The sequence below is a fragment of the Neoarius graeffei genome, chromosome 2, assembly GCF_027579695.1.
Source record: "Neoarius graeffei isolate fNeoGra1 chromosome 2, fNeoGra1.pri, whole genome shotgun sequence".
Classification (NCBI taxonomy): domain Eukaryota; kingdom Metazoa; phylum Chordata; class Actinopteri; order Siluriformes; family Ariidae; genus Neoarius; species Neoarius graeffei.
In genome coordinates, this window is record NC_083570.1 from 102,597,610 (window position 1) to 102,620,962 (window position 23,353).

Below are 23,353 nucleotides of genomic sequence, written 5' to 3' on the forward strand. Positions count from 1 at the left end.
CAGAAATATAGGAAATTCTAAAGGGTTCACAAACTTTCAAGCACCACTGTATATTAATAATAATAACGGCTGGCTTTTTTTCGTGGTATATCAGATATGTTCCATTCAGCGAGCATGATATTGAACGAGTCGAAGATGAGTAGCTGAATGGAATACTGTATATTTGATATCCCACTCAACACCAGCCAATATTACTGAAATATGTCGCCCAGATCCGCGATGCATTTTGTGTGAAAAATACAAGTCTTTTTAACACAAGGAGATAAACTTCATATCTTCAAACCAATGTGCGATTTTTCTTTTTATTATATCGACACATTCACAAAAAGTACGCAAATTTATCAAAACAATTCATTGATTTCCTCGAGTCACGCGTAGAGATTTGTCACGGTTTTGGTTCTCCATGTCCCAGATGGAGCTTGGATGAATGAGTGGTGTATTTCCCACTAAAACAGTGTCCATATAATATAAACATTAAAAACAGACAGATCGTTGTGGTCTAAGAGGAATAAAACCTTCCAGGACTTTCTTTTACAGTAGTGACGTTCTTTAATTCATTATTAGTAGTTTATTTTGCTGTAATGACACTGCTCAAGGGCGGCACGGTGGTGTAGTGGTTAGCGCTGTCGCCTCACAGCAAGAAGGTCCGGGTTCGAGCCCCGTGGCCGGCGAGGGCCTTTCTGTGCGGAGTTTGCATGTTCTCCCCGTGTCTGCGTGGGTTTCCTCCGGGTGCTCCGGTTTCCCCCACAGTCCAAAGACATGCAGGTTAGGTTAACTGGTGACTCTAATGCCGCTTTTCCACTACCAACGCGGCTGAGTTGGGCTGAGTCGAGCTGAGCGGGGCTGTTGGAGTTGCATTTCGACAACAACCGCGCTGAACCGTGCTGGCTGGAAGTGGGTGGACACATTGGGTGGAGTTAGCGAAAGTGGGTGGACGTCACGTGATGTCGTTAGGCAGCGCAAACAGTGACATCAGTGATCTTTTAAGCGGTAGTCTCATGACCCGGATAGTCAACAATAAACATGGAGGACATGGAGTCGTTAGTGTTGCTGGTCTTGGTGCTGTGGCTTGTTGTCAACGACAACGCGGACAGATACTGGCAAGAGCATATAGATGAGGCGAGGCGCATAAGGCTTCAGAAATTCTCGTAATTCGTAATTCTTCTTCCAGGTTTACGGTGTTTACAGATCCCAGCGTGCTCGCGGGGCGTGTGTGGGCGTGTGAGGACACTCCTCCTCACCAATCAGTCTGTCTGCTCACGCCCCTAGCCCCACTCAGCTTGGTTTGGCTCGCTTCAGCCCCACTCCAAAACCATGCGAGTTTTGGGTGCTGAATAAGGCTGAAGTGAGCTGAGTCGTGCTGCTCTGAGGTAGTCGAAACGCGAGCCGTGTCGGGCTGAAGTGAGCTGAAAAAGGGTAGTGGAAAAGGGCCAAAAATTGAGCGTGGGTGTGAATGTGAGTGTGAATGGTTGTCTGTGTCTATGTGTCAGCCCTGTGATGACCTGGCGACTTGTCCAGGGTGTACCCCGCCTTTCACCCGTAGTCAGCTGGGATAGGCTCCAGCTTGCCTGCGACCCTGTAGAACAGGATAAAGCGGCTAGAGATAATGAGATGAGATGAGACATTTAACTGAAACCCTTAAGTTTGATTTTTTTAATTTTTTTATTGTTTTGGGTTTTTGTTTGTTTTTTGCTCAGTGTAGTGTTGGTGTGTTGCTTGTTTTTTTTTTTTTTTTAATTTACGAGCTACAATTTAAAAAAATAAACAACTTATGTGTAAGAAATTCACTTAGCCGACTTGCTAACGGTTTAATTTTGCAGAAATTTAGCATCAGTTAATTGTACTTCCGCTTTAACGACGTCACATCCGCAGGAAGGTCTAAATCCAAAATGGCGGCTTCAGCAGGCGCCTCCGCGGCTCAGAGTAGCGCCGGAGATGATGCATTTCAGACGTTTTATTCAGAGGTGAGCTTATTTTATTTATTTTAAGACTTGTCCATAACAGATTAGATTAGACACCTTTATTGATTTTTTTCGTGTGTGTCGCTTCCCGTGGCCCTGGAGAGTGAAGTGTGTTTTGGTGCACACAGGCTGTGTGTGTAAACTCCAGCCAGTTTCTAGGTTTATATTTCATCTCAAACGTATTAACGTCCGAGTAAAGTAGCTGCCTGTTAACTAATATAATATATAAAACATTAAAGTTGTAACTCGACTTTTTTAATCTGCTCCTTTGAGAGGTTAAATTCAGCGAAGGTTGATTTCCAAACCGTGTTTTATCGGCTGCGTAGTGCACTAGATAGGGCGTAGAATCCGCTGTTTTGAACTTAACGAAGTGCACAGTGATAGGGAGTGTAAAGGCGTTCAGTACACAGCCATTAAGATGCCTAAACATGATTTTGATACTTTCATTTTCGCCATTTCTTTTGTGTTTTATAATTTATAGTAGTTTTTAAAGGCTTCTTAGTAGGCTTGTTGGAAGTTTTTATCAAGTATTATATTTTCACCTGAGATAAATAAGCTCGAAAGTATCTTTAGATTGATGTATATAATGTTACTATAAGTGAACTTGGATAAGGACTCCCTAAAGTGAATGACGCATGAAATGGAATGATGAATGACCGGTAGTAAATTTGAACAATAAATGGTCCCTTGTCATTCAGATTCTTACAAATGGAATAACGATTGAAATCTTTAGTTTTAGACCTCCCTAGGATAAGTGGGTGCTTGGTGGGATATCAGCTTTTACAAATGGAATGACAGGGTTTCTATATGTATTGACTTAATTTGAGCTAATGTCAGTGATATCACCTTTTACAAATGGAATGATAAGGTTTCTAGGTGGAATGACATACTCTGAGGCAATGTTATCAGTGATATCAAATTAACAAATGGAATGATATTGTTTCTAGGGTTAGGTTATAGGTGATATCACTGATAACATTAGCTTAAAGTATGTCATTCCACCTGGAAACGCTGTCATTCCATTTGTAAAAGGTGATATCACTGATAACATTAGCTTAAAGTATGTCATTCCACCTGGAAACGCTGTCATTCCATTTGTAAAAGGTGATATCACTGATAACATTAGCTTAAAGTATGTCATTCCACCTGGAAACGCTGTCATTCCATTTGTAAAAGGTGATATCACTGATAACATAACCTAAAAGTATGTCATTCCACTTAGAAACAATGTCATTCCATTTCATGAGCTGAAAGCATGTCATTCCACCTACATTTCAATCGTTATTCCATTTATAAGAATCTGAATGACAAGGGACCATTTATTGTTCAGATCACTAGCTGTCATTCTTCATTCCATTTCATGTGTCATTCACTTTAGGGAGTCCCACTTGGATAAATGGAGCGGTGGCTACAATTATCGACACCTTAACGATCTTTTGGTCGTTGCAAAAGTAGAAAAGACGTGCAGTATGTAAATTTTGAATGAACAATTACTCAAACTTCCACTGGGGTTGATTCCCGATTACTTGGCACATCAGATCGTGTGACACCATTCCACAATTATCGACCCCTTTGTTCACAATTATCGACCCCCCCCCCCCTTTTTTTTTTGTCCATGGTTTTCAACGCTGCTCCACAATTATTGACACCTTTGGTCCACAGTTATCGAGATCGTTCCACAATTATCGACACCTTTTGTCCATGGTTATTGAGACCGTTCCACAATTATCGACTCCCCTTTTTTTTTTTTTTGGTCCATGGTTTTCGACACCGCTCCACAATTATTGACACCTTTGGCCCACAGTTATCGAGATCGTTCCACAATTATCGACCCCCCCCTTTTTATTTTTTTGTCCATGGTTTTCAACGCTGCTCCACAATTACTGACACCTTTGGTCCACAGTTATCGAGATCGTTCCACAATTATTGACACCTTTGTTCGCAATTATTGACCCCCCCCCCCCCCCCCCCCTTTTTTTTTTTTTTGGTCCATGGTTATCGACACCAGTCCACAGTTATCGAGATCGTTCCACAATTATCGACCCCCTTTTTTTTTTTTGGTCCATGGTTATCGACACCGCTGCACAATTATTGACACCTTTTAGTCCACAGTTATCGAGATCGTTCCACAATTATTGACACCTTTGTTCACAAGTATCGACCCCCCCCTTTTTTTTTTTGTCCATGGTTATCGACACCGCTCCACAATTATTGACACCTTTGTTCACAATTATCGACCCCCCCCCCGTTTTTTTTTTTTGTCCATGGTTATCGACACCGCTCCACAATTATTGATACCTTTGTTCACAATTATCGAGATCGCTCCACAATTATCGACCCCCTTTTTTTTTTTTTTTTTGTCCATGGTTATCGACACCTCTCCACAATTATTGACACCTTTTAGTCCACAGTTATCGAGATCGTTCCACAATTATTGACACCTTTGTTCACAATTATCAAACCCCCCCCCCCCTTTTTTTTTTTTTTGTCCATGGTTATCGACACCGCTCCACAGTTACTGACACCTTTTGACATTCTTGAAATAACCAAAACAGGTCACACACAACAATTCACGGATCATCTAAACTCCATAGACAAGACAGGCAACATCAGATTCACACACGAAGAGGAAACGGACAAGACAATAGCTTTTCTGGACCTAAAAATACACCACACAGAAGAAGGGAACATTAAAATCACAACATACAGAAAACCTACACACACCGACCAATATCTTCTCTGGACATCTGAACATCCCATCGCACACAATGTCAGTAATCAGAACACTATACGACCGAACACAGAACATCACGGAGGAGAAAGACAGACAGGAGGAGGAACAACACATCCAACAGGCATTAAAAAACTGCCACTATCCACTGTGGGCAATTCGAAAAGGGAAATTACAGACACAAACAAAGGAAAAAAACAAACAAACAAGGAAAAACACAGAAAAAACAAGCCGAGGCTTTGTCACACTAACATACATAAAAGGAGTTACAGAACGCATCCAACGATCCATGAGGAAATACCACATCAACACCCCGGTCAAACCATACAAGAACCTCCGACAGCTGCTAGTTCACCCCAAAGACAAAATACAACTGGACAATAAATGCAACGTCATCTATGAAATCCCTTGCCGTTCATGTAATAAAGTTTATATTGGTGAAACGGGCAGATGCTTCCATACTCGCAAAAAATAACACCAAATAGAATGTGAAAAAGAAACAACAAAAAGACTCTCAAGATCCGAAAAAGAAAAAGCACACCGAGAAAACTTAAAATCAGCCATTTCAGACCACTGCAAACGGCAAAATCATATAATGAATTGGGAAGAGGCCAGAGTCATTCGCGCTGAAGAAAATAGATTCCAGCGTTGGATTTTAGAGGCAGTGGAGATACGCAAGCGTGCGCAGAGAACGATGAACCGGGATGAGGGAGCGTACGCGCTGTCACACACCTGGAGCGCCGTCCTGGAGGAGCGACCTGACAGCAGGAGGCGTGAACTACCTGTCAAATTGGGCGGGACGTTCACGCCTCCTTAGAGTAACATCAGCTGATAAGGCACGTCACCACTCGACATCTGGTGACTGTTTTGAAGAAGGCGGAAGTTTATCGCCGAAACTGTCAAGGTAACATCTTAAAAAATCCTTGTCTTAAGAAACGAATTTAAAGAATAGTTTCAATAGGTAGACATAATGAACTTTCACTACACCTTTTGGTCCACAGTTAGAGAGATCGTTCCACAATTATCGACACCTTTGTCCACAGTTATCGACATCCAGGTGATTTTTATTTGTTAAAAATAATTGTGGTATTAAGTTAACAAAACGTGTTTTTTTTTTTTTTTTTTTTGGTTTAAAATTTGTTTTACATAGATTTATATTTAGTCCAAAATCTTTTTTATATAAATGTATTGATGTTGGTCTTTACGTAAATGAGGAAGTAATTCTAATGTTTGTAAATAAATGAACTGGATGTTTAACCTGCGTCAGAATTTTTGTTCCACTTTCTACCCACTTTCTAAAGCCCCGGTCACACCGCCCGAACTTTGCTGGAGCGTTCCTTGAACGGTAGGGAGGGGGGGCCGAATTTCGACAACGCTCGTCACCGCGCACAAAATGGGAAAAAAATCGAAAACACGGGTGTTGGCTTAGCGGTGCACCGCTGAAGCCGGCGTTGGTTTAGCGGTGACGCGAGCGTTGGTATAGCAGCGTTCTGCGCATGCGGGCTTTGGCTCGGCGGGGGTATAAAGTTGGTTTAGCGGCATACCGCTTGTGACTATGGAGCTGAACGGATCATTTTGATACAAGTTCTGATAGATTTTTGATAGAAGCTCCACCATCAGCTTGTCATACAGTCCATGTTCAGGCCTTCTCAGTATCCACTGTCTGACCCACACAACTCTGTCTCTCCTTCTTCTCCTTTTTTTTTTTCTAGTTAAAATTCTTATTACTGTTGTCTGTATAGCTTTTCCCCTTTTTTCACTGTTGTTTAGTTGATCTTATCATTTTTATCTATAAAAACGTTTGTTATTAATATTATTTATATTACTTTATACTTTTTTATTATCATTCATATTACTTTATTTTTTTGTTGTTTGTTGTCAGTCAGATTATTTCTATTTTAATTGTTTTTGCTGTCTTTTCCTTAATGTTGTTATTTGCTATTAAATTATCTTTATCATTATTTAATCATCATTTAATATTTACTATTAATATGTACAACATTTTACTTTATAATTGTTATCCATAGGTACTAGTCATACTTTTTGAAATCAAATTTTATAATCAAATTCCAGTCTAGTCTATACAATGCATTTTCATTGTCTACTAGTCTAGTCAATTTATTATTATTGTGGTTGTTATTATTATTTTCACCATTTACATAGTGAGTCAATATGAAGTCAAATCATAACGTTGCCATTGCTGTTTTACGTGTTTTAATGGGACCACAATGGAAATAAGTGCTTGCGCTTTCTTGTGTAATCCTGATTTTAATGTATTCTGTACTTCATTTTACATTATGATCGAATAAAATCAAATCAAAAAATCTGTCAACAGCTTGTTGCAATCTGAGGAGGTTCTGATTGTGCTGCTGGACTAGTGCACCAATCATAGCAAGTTTCTCAGCATCCATGGTGATACAGTTTTACTGTAACTTTGAGCAAATTCGATATAGATGAGGTCTGAACTCAACGGCAGCTCGATTCCAAATGAGCTCCTGGTCCATTTCTCCCCGTATTTATAGCCAAATTCTGGTCCCGCTCTGACACCTCTATACCAACGCCAAACCAAAGTTCATCGCCGCCATGGATAGCTGCTTCAACGCCCGACACCGTTCCAGCAACCCCGTGTCCGCTCGTAAAACGCTTACAACCGCTCCACCGAAGTTTGTGCAACGTTTAATCGCCGCCCGGGCAACGCTGGCGAAGCAGCGGTGGTCCAGCGTTCAAGATTTCTGCGTTGGCCTAGCGGACCCAAGCGTCCACAAACTTGCGTCTAGCGGTGCCAAACTTTGACTGGGCGTTGGTGGAGCGGGGCTGAACTTTGCCGGGGCGGAAAATTGCTCCCTCCTCACCGCTCGCAATATTTTGTGCAGCTCAAAACTTTCGGAGCGGTAGCAGAGCCCCTCGAGAAACATCAGCGGTGGCCGAGCGTATACGGCGTTGCTTTAACGGGGGCCAACTTTTGTTAAACGGTGGTGAACGGTTACGAGCGGTGATTAATTTTTTTCACCGCTCCAGGAACGCTCCAGCAAAGTTCGGGCGGTGTGACCGGGGCCTAAGTATTTTTGTAGATCCCATTCTGTTCATTTGTTGTTTAATTTCTAGTTTTGTAGTTTACCAATAAATCTCAACAGGCAATTGGCATTGAAACCACATGAACATCCAGGTCACAGGTCGCATGTTATTCCTCGAACCAAAATATAAAGTGTCTACTGATATTGTAATACGTGGTCGATACTTATAGCAAACTAAAAAAAAAAAACCTGAATGGAATAGCTAATTATTTCTTGCAATCGGATTCCAAATACTCTATAATCATTCCATTCTGTTATGAATCATAAAAAAAATTATAAATCGCAGCACTTTTTTTTTTAATAAAGTACTTGATCTGCTTCAACAATGTTACAGAAAAATCGATCCCGAACAGTTGTAAATGTCCCTTAATTCCACAGGGTGTCGATAATGGTGGACACCAGTGAACGTGATCACTATTATCAACACATCACGTGACTCAAACACGTGTTTAGATACAAAATGACGACCGTCAAATGAAAGAGTAACACTACGTTCACACTGCAAGGCTTAATGCTCAATTCCGATTTTTTTGTGAGGTCGTTCACATTAACAAATACAGGCAACTTGTATGTGATCCTCAGTATGAACGAAAAGCGACCTAAAAGTGTTGCGCATGCGCATTGCAGGATTGCAGGATACGACGACGTCACACGCAGTGAGCATGGCCAGTGTTTACGGAAGTAACCTAAAGTTTCCTGTGTATGACAGTAGCCAGCATGGAGTACCTTCCGATGATGCAGTTGTTGTTGCGACGGAGCCAGAACATGCACAATAGCCTGATGTTAAGGAGGAGGTTGAGAAGGAAGAGGGCAAGGGTTTTGGCTCAGGCGTTCTGCGGGGTAGTGACTGCAACCTCCGTTCAAAGGAACGTGTGGGTGCGGAGTCGCATTGATGTCATGCGCCATGTTGTTGTAACTTTTTTTGAGAGACCCGCCGCCTACTTCAGCGCAGAATAGTGACGTTTGTGGCTTGTTGATGACGTGTAAGTCGGATGAATGCGACCTGGCGGTTCAGACTGAAGTCGCATATGAAAAGATCGGATAGGAATCGGAATTAGGACTACATATCCAAACGGCCTGGGTCGGATTTGAAAAAAATCGGATCTGTCGTTCATATTGTCAATAAAAGATCGGATACAGGTCACATATGGGCGAAAAAATCGGATTTGAGCAGGCATGTGATTTTTCCGTCTTTAGTCGGAATTCCGTCTTTTTCAACTACATAAAAACAAAAAAAATATTTCCGCTTTTTTGCCGATCGTATATTCGTGTTAAAATCCCCACTCGTTCATTTTCCGATCTGTCTTTTGTATTCGAGAAGGAAACAGTTACGCCTCCGCTGATTGGTTGAATGTCTGTTCCTTCTGACCAATCAGAGCCGCTGTTGTATACGAGGTCGCTTTTAGCGCCATTTGCAATTGTTGCAATATGTCTGTGCTTGAACGGAAAGATGCCTCTCGCGTCAAAGAAATTGATAAACATATCAAGAATAAGTTCCGATGGGACTGGTTGGAAAGAGAAATCGTTGATACTGTTGGAAAGAAGGAAGTTACCACTCTTTTTTGCGATTTCATTCGTAAAATTGACCGCCCCGGTAAAGCATTGTGCACATGGTGTCAGGATACTATTGACTATGGAACACGAGGTTTCAAGGCATTGGAAGCTCACGCGAAGCGGCAAAAACATGTGAACAAGCTCGAAGAAAGGAAAACGAACTTTTCGATAGCAGGTGCATTTGGATGTCAACCGAAGGTGAACAAACCGTATGGACTTCATCCCTTGTTTACATCGACAGCTGCCGGTAGTATTGAGAGGAAAGACCCACCGAAACAACCCCTCCCAGTTGCAGACAGGGTAGTGAACAAACCGTATGGACTTGATCCCTTGTTTACATCGACAGCCGCCGGTAGTATTGAGAGGAAAGGCCCACTGAGACAACCCCTCCCAGTTGCAGACAGGGTAGTTAATAACGAGGTGAGAGTTTACTTTATTAATTCATTTGTAAAAAGAAAATGATTGTATATTTTGGATGGAGGAAGATGCAAGCTGCCCAGAAATTTGCTAGGAAAGCGCATATAAGAGCGATCCGAGCAAAATGTCTCCATTGAAAAGAAATGTGATGAGTTAGTTGTAAATAGTGACCTGTGTATATAGTTTGGACAATAACTCATCAGGTCATTGATCATTAGTCCTGTGAAATGAAGACCATTTATGAGCTGTAAATAGACTGTAGTGTATGAAATTGTGAGCAGATCCAGCAGGTCCTTTGGATAATCAGGTATGTTTACTGCAAAAAAATTTGTTTAAAAGACTGAAGCATTTGCTTCAAATGATTGTTTGTGATCATTTTTCCATGGTAATTTGCTTAAAAACCAGGAGCTTCGGGGGGCTTCGCCCCCCTTGTCCCCCCACCAGGGCTCCACCCTGGACCTGGTTGGTGGCCTGCAGTCCCCAGACCCCCGGCTATTTTTCAGTCTTTTTCACTTTGGTCAAATCACATGCCTGTTTGAGTCACTTCAGCCTGCAGTGTGAACGTAGTATTAAGGCCTCTGCATGCTCGTGCGACAAGGCTTTCGCAGATAGCTTTTCGCAGACAGTTGTAATTTATTGTTGAGCGGGAGTAATAGGCGTGCGCGATCTTATTCACCGGCACAACGCAAGGGGGCGCGAAGTCGCTAGGAGTAGTTGGTGGGTGTGGTTAGTGGAGTGTTTATCCTCCGGTTACTTATAATGACTAGAACTTTTTTTTTATAATGACTAGAACTGGAGTCGTATAGATGTACGTACTTGCTCAATCAACCGCTCTTCGTGCTGCTCCATCTTCGCTTGTGTTTTTAAAAATGCCGGTCGTGAAAACAAACCAAACCGGGAAAGTAGGGAAGCAGAAGTGCGTGTACAGCGGATGTAGAGTGGACCAATCAGAGCCCTCTTGTCTGCGGCGCTGTCTGCGAGGCTTCTGCGGTGGTCACAATTTTTGGGAGGTGTGCGCAGAGCGTCTGCGAAGGTGGGGGGGCTACGCAGACGCTGTCTGCGACGCTATCTAAGAGGACTGGGTTGTCAGCATAAATTGGCCTTTAGAAACAAAGTAGGTTTTGATGAGGACATCATGAAATATCTGTGAATTTGATGAGTAAAAATTTGTCCATGATTTTTCCACCATGCTTACCTGCAGTGATAACGTCCAGGCTTTCAGAAAAATTCCTGATCGTGTTAAAAAAAAAAAAAAAATTTCCATCTCGGTTAACGAGTTGTCATCAGACGACAAGATCAAAGGGCAAGGGGGGGGGGGTCTTCTGGTTGATTTGATTAATTGACCAATAATAACTGTTGTAACTGAAACTCACCTTTTGTAAAATTTGTTTTTTTATTGGCAAATCTGAAAAGGTGTCAATTGTAGCCGCTGTTGGAGGATGGATTTTGGTTTAGACATTTTACAGAAATGAAGAAAAATGTGTAACTCAAGGCATGAAAATTTATAACTTTCTTAAAACCTGAGTCAACTTCATGAAATGTTCAGATGTCCAACACTTGAAGTGCTTCCAAGCCAATGTGAACATCAGCTTCCTCTATTAAAAGTATAATGCCTGATTAGCATACCGATGAATGAATGAATGAATAAAAAACTCCAAAATACAGGTTTGTACAACAAAGCTGTTAAAAATTAAATGACTTTGCAAAGCCAGTTTTATTTTCAAGGTGCTTGTGAATTTGCAACCGAATATTTGACGTTTTGATGTCTTTAAAAAAAAAATGGGTAAAATAAGCGCAGTCTTATCATTTGCATGATTCATCTATATTCACAAAAGAGTAACACGCGTGCCATTTCATCTTACATGACTTCACTGATATCAGGAAGCCTCACAAATGGCGATTCGCTGGTCCAGTATCCACCCACCCACCCACAAAAATACAATTCAGATCTCTCAGATCATAATTAAACTGAAGAAAGTGGATTGAATTGTTATCAAATGCAGGGTGGAACATGAGTGGCGTTTGCTTGGTGGAAACTTAAGGAATCAATTTTGTGCCAAAATGTTCATACAATACTTTTGAAATATTAAAGAAAAACGACAAATCAAAATATAAAAAAAGAAAGTCAGTTTTTTTTAGACTGGCAAACAAATTATTCGTGTAATCGTGCAAAATATCAGTCTATTACTCTTCAGAAACCTTTTATTTTTGTTCCGTGTCTTTCTCGGTTTTGTTTGACGTAATTTATTTTGGTTGCGATTCCAGCTTTCTCGTTTGCGCTCCCTGACTTTTTGCTTGCAGTTTTGGCACAAACTTCACGTGTGGACGGGCTGTCCAGGAACGCATTCCCATTGGCTAACTTGTGTTTGACTGACAGCTACGCTCAGCCATTCCCTACTCGGATTCTGGCGGACTGTTTGACGAGTGACCGATCCATTGACGGTAAACAAGGATGGAGTGGACTTCAGTGGCGACTATGATATTGAATTAATTCAACAAAGTGTAAGTGCGGGACAAATGTGCTGTATGTGTTGCAGTAGTGCACATTATGCAGGTGTTTCGTGGCAAGTCGAATGTTAGCCTTCGCTCCACTACCCAATATAATAGCTGTCTTGCTAACGTTAAACACACCTGCATAATGTGCACTACTGCAACACATACAACACATTTGTCCCGCACTTAAACTTTGTTGAATTAATTCAATATCATAGTCGCCACTGAAGTCCACTCGATCCTTGTTTACCGTCAATGGATCGTCACTCGTCAAACAGTCCGCCAGAATCCGAGTAGGGAATGGCTGAGCGTAGCTGTCAGTCAAACACAAGTTAGCCAATGGGAATGCATTCCTGGACAGCCCGCCCACACGTGAAGTTTGTGCCAAAACTGCAAGCAAAAAGTCAGGGAGCTAGCCTGGCAAGCCAGACTAAATGTGAACATTTAGTCTGGCCTCGATCCGTAGACATTTCCGAAGCGGGTAGGAGGAACAACCCGCTGTCTTTCAAACTGTCTGTGTGTATAGGCCAACGCTCTGACCAATCAGCGCAACTGTGACTGTGACGTAGTCAGAGCGCGCAGTGGGGGATGCCTTGAAATTAATTTTTCAAAATGCCTATTAATTAATAAGCAGGTTCTAGATATTAAGAAGTTTGGAGTCTGTACCACATACACTCATTTTTTTTCCAAGTGTTTTTCAAGGGTTTGCTTAAACTGTTTTTGAGAGTTTTTATTTAGTGGTGTTTGGTGAAATAATTTCCCTTAAATTTAAAATAACGGGAAAATAAGAAACAATCAAAAAGTAATATTTCAAAGCTGTTTATTAATTCTTCGTACTGCACAAACTAGCCCCATCCTTTTGGCTACGAGCGGAGCCAGCTGGTAGATCAGACTTTTGCCATAGCCGGTCGGCAAAACAGCGAAAACGTCCTTCTTGAAAAGGAATGAGCGGAGAGCCTCTTCCTGCTCATGTTTCAACGAAAACTCCAAGTCTAATTCTTCTAAAACTGATTCCAAAGCGGAGTCAAACACGCGCTGTTCACTAGCCGTAGCCATCTTTCCTGTTGTGCTTTCTCCAGCGTCACGCAGCTTTGTCGTCACTCCTGCAAAAGCCCGCCCAAAGAATCCAAACAAAAACCTTGCGTTGTGATTGGCGGGCACGATTTGATGCCCGGGGTGTTTTTGTTTATCTGGTGCAAGGCTAGACCCATTCGCTAGGCAAAAAATATTTTTGGCCGCTAGGCGGGTGGGTCTAGTTTACTAGGCTAACAGAAAGCTGGAATCGCAACCAAAATAAATTACGTCAAACAAAACTGAGAAAGACGCGGAACAAAAATAAAAGGTTTCTGAAGAGTAATAGACTGATATTTTGCGTGATTACACGAATAATTTGTTTGCCAGTCTAAAAAAATTTACTTTTTTTTTTTTTGTATTTTGATTTGTCGTTTTTGTTTGATATTTCAAAAGTATCGTATGAACATTTTGGCACAAAATTGATTCCACAGAAACTGAGGTGAAAATACAGTATGAGCATTTCTGTGCTACCGGCCTCAAACTGAAGTGAATACGATGTGAGGCAGCTCGTTTTCACCAAATTACACTGAAGGAATGGAGACGGTGGCACGGACGAAAAGACTGGAGGGAGCAGAGCTGAAGGTGTTGAGATTTTTATTGGGAGTGACAAAAGTTGGACAGGATGAGAAATGAGCATATTAGAGGGATAGGACATGTCCGACAGCTTGGAGACCAAGGCGAGATTGAGATCCGAGGTATATTAGGGGAAAATTGCTGGAGATGGAGTTGCCAGGTAGAAGGAAAAGATGAAGAGCAAAGATGAGGTGAAAGAGGACATGAGGACGGTTGGTGTGACGGAAAAAAATGGGTCTGTCTCAGAAACTGGGTACTGTGGGGGTAGCCCACTAAATATACTCCGTCAATAAACTATACAGTTTTGAATGGTGATGTTGATTTTAATTTGAAATAAAATGATGAAAGAAATAATACAGATAAAACAATCTTTGATGTGAATACTCTATTCAGAATTTGGCAAAAATTCTGCAAATTTGTGGAAAAATGGCGGCTTGATCTGGGACATAAATGTTCGACGACATCACATTCCCTTTAAAAGGTTGTAATCCACTGAAAAGTCTACAGTTATCACTAATTGTATTTTCAGTTGTGACTTTATATGCCGAAGGATTGGTGCGCTCACAGAATAATCAGAACCATTATAAAACATCATGCAAAATATTTCATCACCGTTGTAACTCCATTTTCCGCAAACCAATACGATCGTGTGTTTTGATCTAAACGGAAAGCCTCAGGGTCAAGGTCACGACCTCACCAAAAGTAGGAACTTAAAATCACTACGCCATATAAACATTTAGTTATAAATCTGCGATTTTGTTTTTTAAAACGAAAGCTGAAAGTTAGGTATAGAATGTTTCTTACAGAATGTTACGATGGTAGCTGGTCTTGTATGAATTTCTGAGCTATAAAATGAGTCGTGGTCTATTTTTTACCGTAGCGTGTTATTTGTGTGCGGGGAAGGACACACATTAACAATTTGCATGTGTAGAATGGAATTTTCCACTCCAACAGTTAGAAGCTGATCGTGCTTCCATTTGCGGTCTCTCTGTTACGCGGGTGATCTGTTCGGACGTTATCACTGAGAAGGTGAGTTTTGACATTTTTATTTTGTTTTAGTCTTGCAGTATAAGGCAATAGAATGTTTCTTTTTCATTTTACTTTCATATTTCGTAGTGTTTGCGTATTTTTGGCCAATATTTTGCAACCATGGTCAATTTAGATCGAACTTTTGATAGAATCTATGGCCAATCATTTTGCCCCGCCCCCGCTCCGTCCGGTGCGGTAGTGATGTCCCGTTGCTCGCGCGCCGCAGCAGAGACCCGCGCGACCTTCAGCCGGTACAGTCGCTCTTCTTTTACCACCGCCGTTATTCTCATCTTTCCGGTGTGTTCTTGGTTTTTCCATCGTGTCCTATTTCGCCATATCAAATACCCAAACTGTATCATATTATTCATATTTAAGTGAATAATCAATTCAGTCATCATAACTTGGCATTTTTAACCCAAGCAATCAAAAAGAGGAAATGTATTCAATATTTTCACTCCTCTGTGAAGGAGGGGCTTTAATTCTTCATGATGGAGTTATTTTATATGGAAATCAATTTTACAAAAGCATTTGAATTGTAATCAAAAAAATGTTCCACAGTGGAGGCCAGATAAAGCAAGATACTATCTTTATTCTTATTAAACATGACAAAAGAAACATTGAGTGTTCGGGAAATGCAAAAAAAAAAAATAGTAAAATTAGAAAATGTATTTTTTGACCATAATGTCCCAAATGATGCCCCTTTAACACCAAAGCAGTTCCAGGGCTGGTTCGGGGCCAGTGCTTAGTTTGGAACCGGGTTTTCTGTTTCCACTGACAAAGAACTGGCTTTGGGGCCAGAAAAACCGGTTCCAGGCTAGCACCAACTCTCTGCAAAGAACCGCTTACATCAGCGGGGGGGGCGGAGTTGCTAAGACCAACAACAATAACAAGACCGCGAAAGATCGCCATTTTTAAGCGACGAGGAGCAGCAGCTGTACAAACGCGAAGTCATCCATTATTGTTGTTGCTGCTGTTGCTTCTTCCGTATTGTTTTTGCTTCGATATTCCCGCCAAGGTTTAAGCGACGTAAATCACATGGCTTCCCTTAGCACCGTGAGCTATGGAAAAGCAAACTGGTTCTCAGCTGGCTCGCAAGTTGAACGAGTTGTGAACCAGCACTGGCCCCGAACCAGCCCTGGAACTGATTTGGTGGAAAAGGGGTATGAGAGACCAGTTTCTGAGACGGACCCTTATACAGACGATAGGAGGAGATGGAGGGACATTATCTGCTGTGGTGAAAAAAGACGACAGCAGGGGGCGTCGTGGCTCGGGTGGATGGGGCGCCATGCCATAGGTCCGGGGACCCGGGGTCGTTTCCTGATCCCTCCCCGTCTCTCTCTCCTGCTTGTTTCCTGTCTCTGCACTGTCCTATCCAATAATAAGGGTGAAAAAAGCCCAAAAAAAATCGTAAAGAAAAAAAGACGACAGCAAAGGAATGGTATTAATCGTCATCTTGCCTTAAATTGTGGTCATTAATCCATGAAGTGGTTTTATCAGTTGTTAAATATAAGCAAAAATTTCACTTGCCAAAAAAAAAACACCACCAACCCACAATACTTGTGTTGCAACCAAACTGGGGGAAAAAATGAAAACGTAGTGAAAGAGAAACTATTGAACCACTGAAATACAAAATGCTGGGTCTGTATCTTGTCCACGGTCCTCCGAACCATGAGCCCATATCAGCAGTCCAGGTATATTTTAATTTCAGCGCTGCTTGGATGATTTCTTTTGTAACTGATGACAAATGATCTTGTAGTTGTCCTGTCATGTTTTAGTGCCATTCCTCTGGATAGCTTGGATACACTGGAGCGAAATGTAGTCTCTTCAGGATGACGGTGCAGGGTGTGGTACACAAGACGACGTAAACTGCAAACACACAACAGTTTGAGACGAATCCAGGACAATAAGGCTACGTTCACACTGCAGGCTGAAGTGACTCAAATCCAATCTTTTCGCCCATATGTGACCTGTATCCGATCTTTTATTGACGATATGAACGACACAGATCCGATTTTTTTTCAAATCCGACCCAGGCCGTTTGGATATGTGGTCCTAATTCCGATTCCTATCCGCTCTTTTCATATGCGACTTCAGTCGGAACCGCCAGGTCGCATTCATCCGACTTTCACGTCATCAACAAGCCACAAACGTCACTATTCTGCGCTGAAGTAGGCGGCAGGTCTCTCAAAAAAAGTTACAACAACATGGCGCATAATCACGGGCGCAGATAGAGGGGGGGATGGGTGGGATTCGTCCCACCCAGATTTAAATTCACTTCGTTCGGTCCCCCCCACTTTGCATAAGGCAAACCTCACGGAAAAATCAAAAGACTAATTACCATTCGGTTTATTGAGGTGCACAGCAGTGTATACATAGTTGCAACAACTCACATAAAACAAAACAAAGACTGATATTCGGTTGGTTGAGCTGCGCAGACTGCACAGGTTGCGAGCTCGAGCTTGGTTGCTATGGTAACCCACAACAAGTTTGACAGGCATATCGGGGTTGGGGTTGGTTTGCTGGCAGCTTTGTCCCCCCCAGTTCAAAAAACGTATCTGCGCCCCTGTGCATGACATCAATGCGAGGGACGCTTCGGGCTGTGAAGGTTCTGAATCTTCTCAATGGAAGGACGCAGAGGTTAGGGAGCTGATTTCCATTTGGGGGGATGCAGCTATTCAAGCTAGATTGGATGGGTCATACCGCAACCGGGCGGTTTTACTTCCGTAAACACTGGCCATGCTCACTGCGTGTGACGTCGTCGTATCCTGCAATGCGCATGCGGAACACTTTTAGGTCGCTTTTCGTTCATACTGAGGATCACATACAAGTCGCATATATTTGTTAATGTGAACGACCTCACAAAAAAATCGGATTTCACAAAAAAATCGGAATTGAGCATTAAGCCTTGCAGTGTGAACGTAGCGTAAATGCACAGAGCATGGGCTGTAAACTATCGGAAGGGCAGTGTCTCTCGTACACTTACCGGCTGTCATGTCGTCCTCCTCTTTGATCTCTGTACAAACGCATTGCTCGAAAAACCTCATGTCCGATCGTCCAAGGCGACTAAAGTCTGTGCAAGGACGAGTAAAACTTGAATGGTAATCGGATGACAAAAGTTAGTGCTGGCAACCTAGGCAACAAGGGCGCTAAGAGAGCAGGGAACCAGTCCTAAAGCATACCTGCCAACCTGTACGCATCTTGCGTAGCCGCTACGAATTTTTACCTCATTGTACGACTGTACGTTTTCACATTAAAAAGTACGCATATCGTCCGAACTCGCATTTCAGTCAAGTTCTCGCTGAAGTTGATACCGCTGATCTGTGAGAGAACTCAAAGCCAGAATGGAACGCTTTGCCCAATCCCCCCGCCCCTCTTCAGCCCCTCCCCTTCCTCCTTCGTGTCTCTGACTCGATTGCAGCGGTGCAGCCAGGTGGCTAGAGCGAGTCGGGGATTGAAACGTCGGTTAGAGACGTCGTTTTTATATTTGTAACAGAAACGGTTGTGTTTCACGTGTACTCGAGCTTCCTAGCCGTTATTTTGTGCATTTACAACACCAGCAGTACAGGCTAGTTCTTCATTTAACTTCGAAGCCGTCACTCGAGGTTGCATATTCGATGCGGTAACCAACGAAACCTGATTACAATTCCTCTCGCGCTCTCATTGATTCACTATGATAAGTACTAGAGGTCGACCGATATGGGTTTTTCTAAAGCCGATACCGATATTTAGAGGTCAGTCAGCCGATGGCCGGTATGAGCTGCCGATTTTTTGGGGGGGTCGATTTTTAGGGCCGATATGCTATCGTGTTGTCCTTAATTGGCATGCTAAAATATCATAGTAGTAAGAGGACGCACAACACTTATAAACTTGACACGATTTATTGAAAATATGTTAATGAAAGAAATTATTAATTTCATTTAGATTTTATTATTCATAACGTTTATTTTATTCATTATAAATAACAATATATAGTATAAATATTATGTATTATATAAAAATGACTATACTCATCATAACAAGAATTAACAAATTAATGACTTAAACGTATTAAAATGAATAATCAATAGACTAATGGCCCTTTTCCACTACCCTTTTTCAGCTCACTTCAGCTCGCTTCAGCTCACTTCAGCCCGACACGGCTCGCGTTTCGACTACCAAAAACCAGCACGACTCAGCTCGTTTCAGCCCTGCTTAGCCCCTAAAACTCGCACCGTTTTGGGGTAGGGCTGAAGCGAGCCAAACCGTGCTGAGTGAGGCTGGAGGCGTGAGCAGACACTCCCCTGTGCACTGATTGGTGAGGAGGAGTGTCCTCACATGCCCACACACGCCCCGCGAGCACGCTGGGATCTGTAAACACCGCAAACCCGGAAGAAGAAGAATTACGAATTACGAGAATTTCTGAAGCCTTATGCGCCTCGCCTCATCTATACGCTCTTGCCAGTATCTGTTGGCGTTGTCAAGCCACAGCACCAAGACCAGCAACACTAACGACTCCATGTCCTCCATGTTTATTGTTTACTATTCGGGTCGTGAGACTACCGCTTAAAAGCTCACTGAATCAGTGACATACAGAGCATCGTGGACGAGTTCGCGGAGCGCAAGGCTCGTCGTATGCCCTTCAAATAATGCGCGCAGTAGGCTATTGATGTTTTATTATGAGCCATGTACAGTATGTCGCCTAATGTTTTTTGTTTCTGAGTTACATGCTCGTTTGAAGGACTTAATGTACAAAATAACATAGTTGCACCCGGTAGTGTTGAAATTGGTAAACACCGCAGTTGCGGACATTTTGTAGCCTAAAATGATGTTATGATGAGCTTTAATAAAGGGCCCGGTCATTTGCCCCGCCCCCGGCCCGGCTCTGACTTGTTCCGCCACTGTCACTGATGTCACTGTTTGCGCTGCTTAACGACATCACATGACGTCCACCCACTTTCGCTAACTCCACCCAATGTGTCCACCCACTTCCAGCCAGCACGGTTCAGCGCGGTTGTAGTCGAAATGCAACTTCAATAGCCCCGCTCAGCTCGACTCAGCACGGCACGACTCAGCCGCGTTTGTAGTGGAAAAGCGGCATAACAGAGTGCAAGAAGACTTCCGTGATGTGACAACTTCAGATAGTTACTTCAAAACGGCAAAATACATGTTCAAGTTATACAGTTTCACTGTGGAACTTCCACGCCTTGAACTTTCACACGTTTCCGTTTCAACAATATAAAACTCCGTCTCCCAGCATGCTGTGCAGGAAACCGGAAATAGGAACTGCAGAGGTCTAGCATCGGCCTCCGGTTCATAATCAAATCAAACATGTATACATCGCGAAAACGAGTGGACATGGGATGGCAATGTTATAATACGTTCACAGGTTAGTTTTGCGTCCTCTTTTTGTTAACTTTTCACTTAGATTGTCCGTTACTACAGTTTAGATCGGAACATAGCGGTCACCAGCGTTAAGGGGGCTTACATAGTCGACGCATTCCCGACGCACTCGCGGCCACAAGGCTACGCATCGCAACGTTTCATTTCGAGAGGAATTCTACAACTCCGATGCAGTTGAAATGCTATTCGTTTTTCCTTTCGCTAAATGAAGCAACACATCACAGATTACAACTATCATGAGAGCAAATATACGACTTTAGGACGTTGAAATGTAAGAATTGAAGCCTTACCTGTAGGCTATCTCTGCTGACTCCTGAAACGTTTGTTGGCTTGGGTCTTTTGCATGCCGCGTTCTACGTAGCTGTCGTGCCTGATTTTAAATCGGCGCGACCAAATAAGAAAATCGTCCGATGCCGATTCATTAAAAAATGGCAAAAATCGGCCGATTAAATCGGCCGGCCGATACATCGGTCGACCTCTAATAAGTACCACTTTATTGATGTGCTCAACAAAACGTAGCGTGTTGTATATCTTAAGGGCAGTCGGTAACTTCTGTCAATGGTAGCCTAGAATGTTTGCAGATGATGTGAAGTCGAAAATTGGTCATCCCTCTTATGAAAAAGCCTGCGTGGTCCTGCAGTATCAAATGCTTTTTTTATACAGTATTACTGCAGTAAATGCAATATTTCAAATGCAATAGTTTGCACATGAAAAAGGCATACTACAAAATACTGCAGTGTACTGTATAATGCAACATTTTTACTGTATAGAGGGCTACCGCATGACGTCACCGCGCCGCGAGATTTTGTTAGGCGCCATATTGGAAGACCAAGTACATGCACTCACAATATAAAACAAAGTACGAGCGAGAGTAAAGTGACACGATGGCTGATAATTCTGGTTATGTGAGTACATTACCAGCTGCAGAAAGGGCACGGTATGTGGAGAAACTGGCTGTGATTGATGGGTTTGACCCCTAAGACTCGCGGCAAGGGAGAATGGAAACATGAGGACCTGACACCAATTCTGCCATCTGTTTGCTACCCAGACATTGTAAACTATTTGTTGTTTACACCCAGTGCCTACACTCAGTGTTCGAACTATGCCGATATTTTCAGGGGTGCTTGCGCTTGTCTCGGAGCGCGGATCTCCAAACACATGAGAAGCCTATCTTGCGCACACATCACGCGGACTCCACACACGCATCGCGTCTGAAGTCATAACTCATCAGGGGAAATCGTGTCCACATTGGCATGTTCAAAAAACAACCTCGCATCAACAATGATACCACACGCAAGAAAAAAAAAAAGTCAGGCTACTCAACAACCAACCTGGCAGCAGCAGTCGTCATATCGGTTTATTTTATCTTTGATGTAAACACAACACTTGGGATATGCAAATGCTTCCCGTTACACACGATTGCTATGTCAATAAACATCATTTTGCCAATATTTTAGAGACCCCCCAACATTTCCCAAATCATGTTTTCAAGGGATCTCATGTCTGTTTCAGGGGATCTCGGATCCCCCGAGTACCCCCGTAGTTCAAACGCTGCCTACACTGCTGATGACTTGAAAGCCTACAAAGGGCTACAGGCTTACAATTATGTTGTTAGTGGCTTGGTTCGTGATATTACAGCTGTTATTAAGAATAACCTACACATAGTTATGGCCAAGGTAATCTTGTTGATATTTATCTTTTAATAATATATCTTTTCAGTTGAAAAATTAATACTTTTTGTTACTATTAAGGTATCCATAATTTAGGTTAATTTATCCAAATTATACGTATGTATTTATGATATATGCCTACACAACAACTATGCTTTATTTATATAATAGGAGGGAGAGCAAGCCCCAAACCATCCTAAATTATTATTATTATTAAATTGTAGAAGTCTGGGAGGCTTGCTCCTCATCCAGTTATCAACTTGGGGCCACTTTAGCATGTTTTAAATCTGAATTTCTTGCGTTTGCTTACCTCAAAGTGTCCGCAGATCATGCACAGACTGATCCATTATATCCACAGTTTTTTGCCAAGTCTCACACAGGTTTCTTTCAAGTCTACTGTTGGGCCAATAAATCATAAATAAAACAGCTCAGATTTGTTTGTTTAAGTCGTTTGCCACTCCACTTTATTCTCGTGGGTTCCCATACCGCTGCCGTTATTTCCCCCTAATCACGAGTTTGTTGGTCTTCCAAAATGGCGCAGGGTCTGTTTACTTCCGGTTTCGGGTGACGTCAGTGAAAGGGGTCTATAATGCAATATACTTCCAACATGTTAAAAAATGCAAAAGTCTAAACCTATTGCATGGGAAATTTGTGCATACCATGTTTTGTGTTGAAAGTGCCTTTTTTACATACTGAATTAATTTAATGTGTTATTTATTTAATGGGGGCGGCACGGTGGTGTAGTGGTTAGCGCTGTCGCCTCACAGCAAGAAGGTCCTGGGTTCGAGCCCCGTGGCCGGCGAGGGCCTTTCTGTGCGGAGTTTGCATGTTCTCCCCGTGTCCGCGTGGGTTTCCTCCGGGTGCTCCGGTTTCCCCCACAGTCCAAAGACATGCAGGTTAGGTTAACTGGTGACTCTAAATTGACCGTAGGTGTGAATGGTTGTCTGTGTCTATGTGTCAGCCCTGTGATGACCTGGTGACTTGTCCAGGGTGTACCCCGCCTTTCACCCATAGTCAGCTGGGATAGGCTCCAGCTTGCCTGCGACCCTGTAGAACAGGATAAAGCGGCTAGAGATAATGAGATGAGATGTATTTAATGTTTGTGCTTTTCAAAACGGAAGGAAGTTCCCAAGAGCCATCAATAACAGTTTCCCAAAGTCTATCAGTAGGAATGTTTTACAAAACTGGACTATGTTCCCAAGGTCAATCAATAAAACTGGATTGAAAGTGTGTTTTTGGTCTGCTGGTTGTGGTCTGTGGGGGCGCATGCGCACTGGGTTGGGGTGAGGTTGACGCGGGGGGGGGGTTACTCATGAAATTGTAAAATTGTACTCATCAAATTTTTTCAAGGTTGGCAGGTATGCTAAAGTAGCTCGTCTCGTTTCACAGGAAACACAT

At 42.5% G+C, this 23,353-nt stretch overlaps 1 protein-coding gene across 1 annotated transcript in view; it reads left to right on the forward strand.

Moving 5' to 3' along the window:
* The first annotated feature begins 1,876 nt into the window (after positions 1–1,876).
* The window catches only part of dnajc8 (DnaJ (Hsp40) homolog, subfamily C, member 8), a 61,943-nt gene continuing 40,466 nt past the window's right edge, over positions 1,877–23,353 (forward strand). Inside the window, exon 1 of the mRNA XM_060915306.1 lies at positions 1,877–1,964. Coding sequence (XP_060771289.1) covers positions 1,890–1,964 — 75 coding nt within the window. The 5' untranslated portion in view covers positions 1,877–1,889. The remainder of the gene's footprint in view (positions 1,965–23,353) is intronic.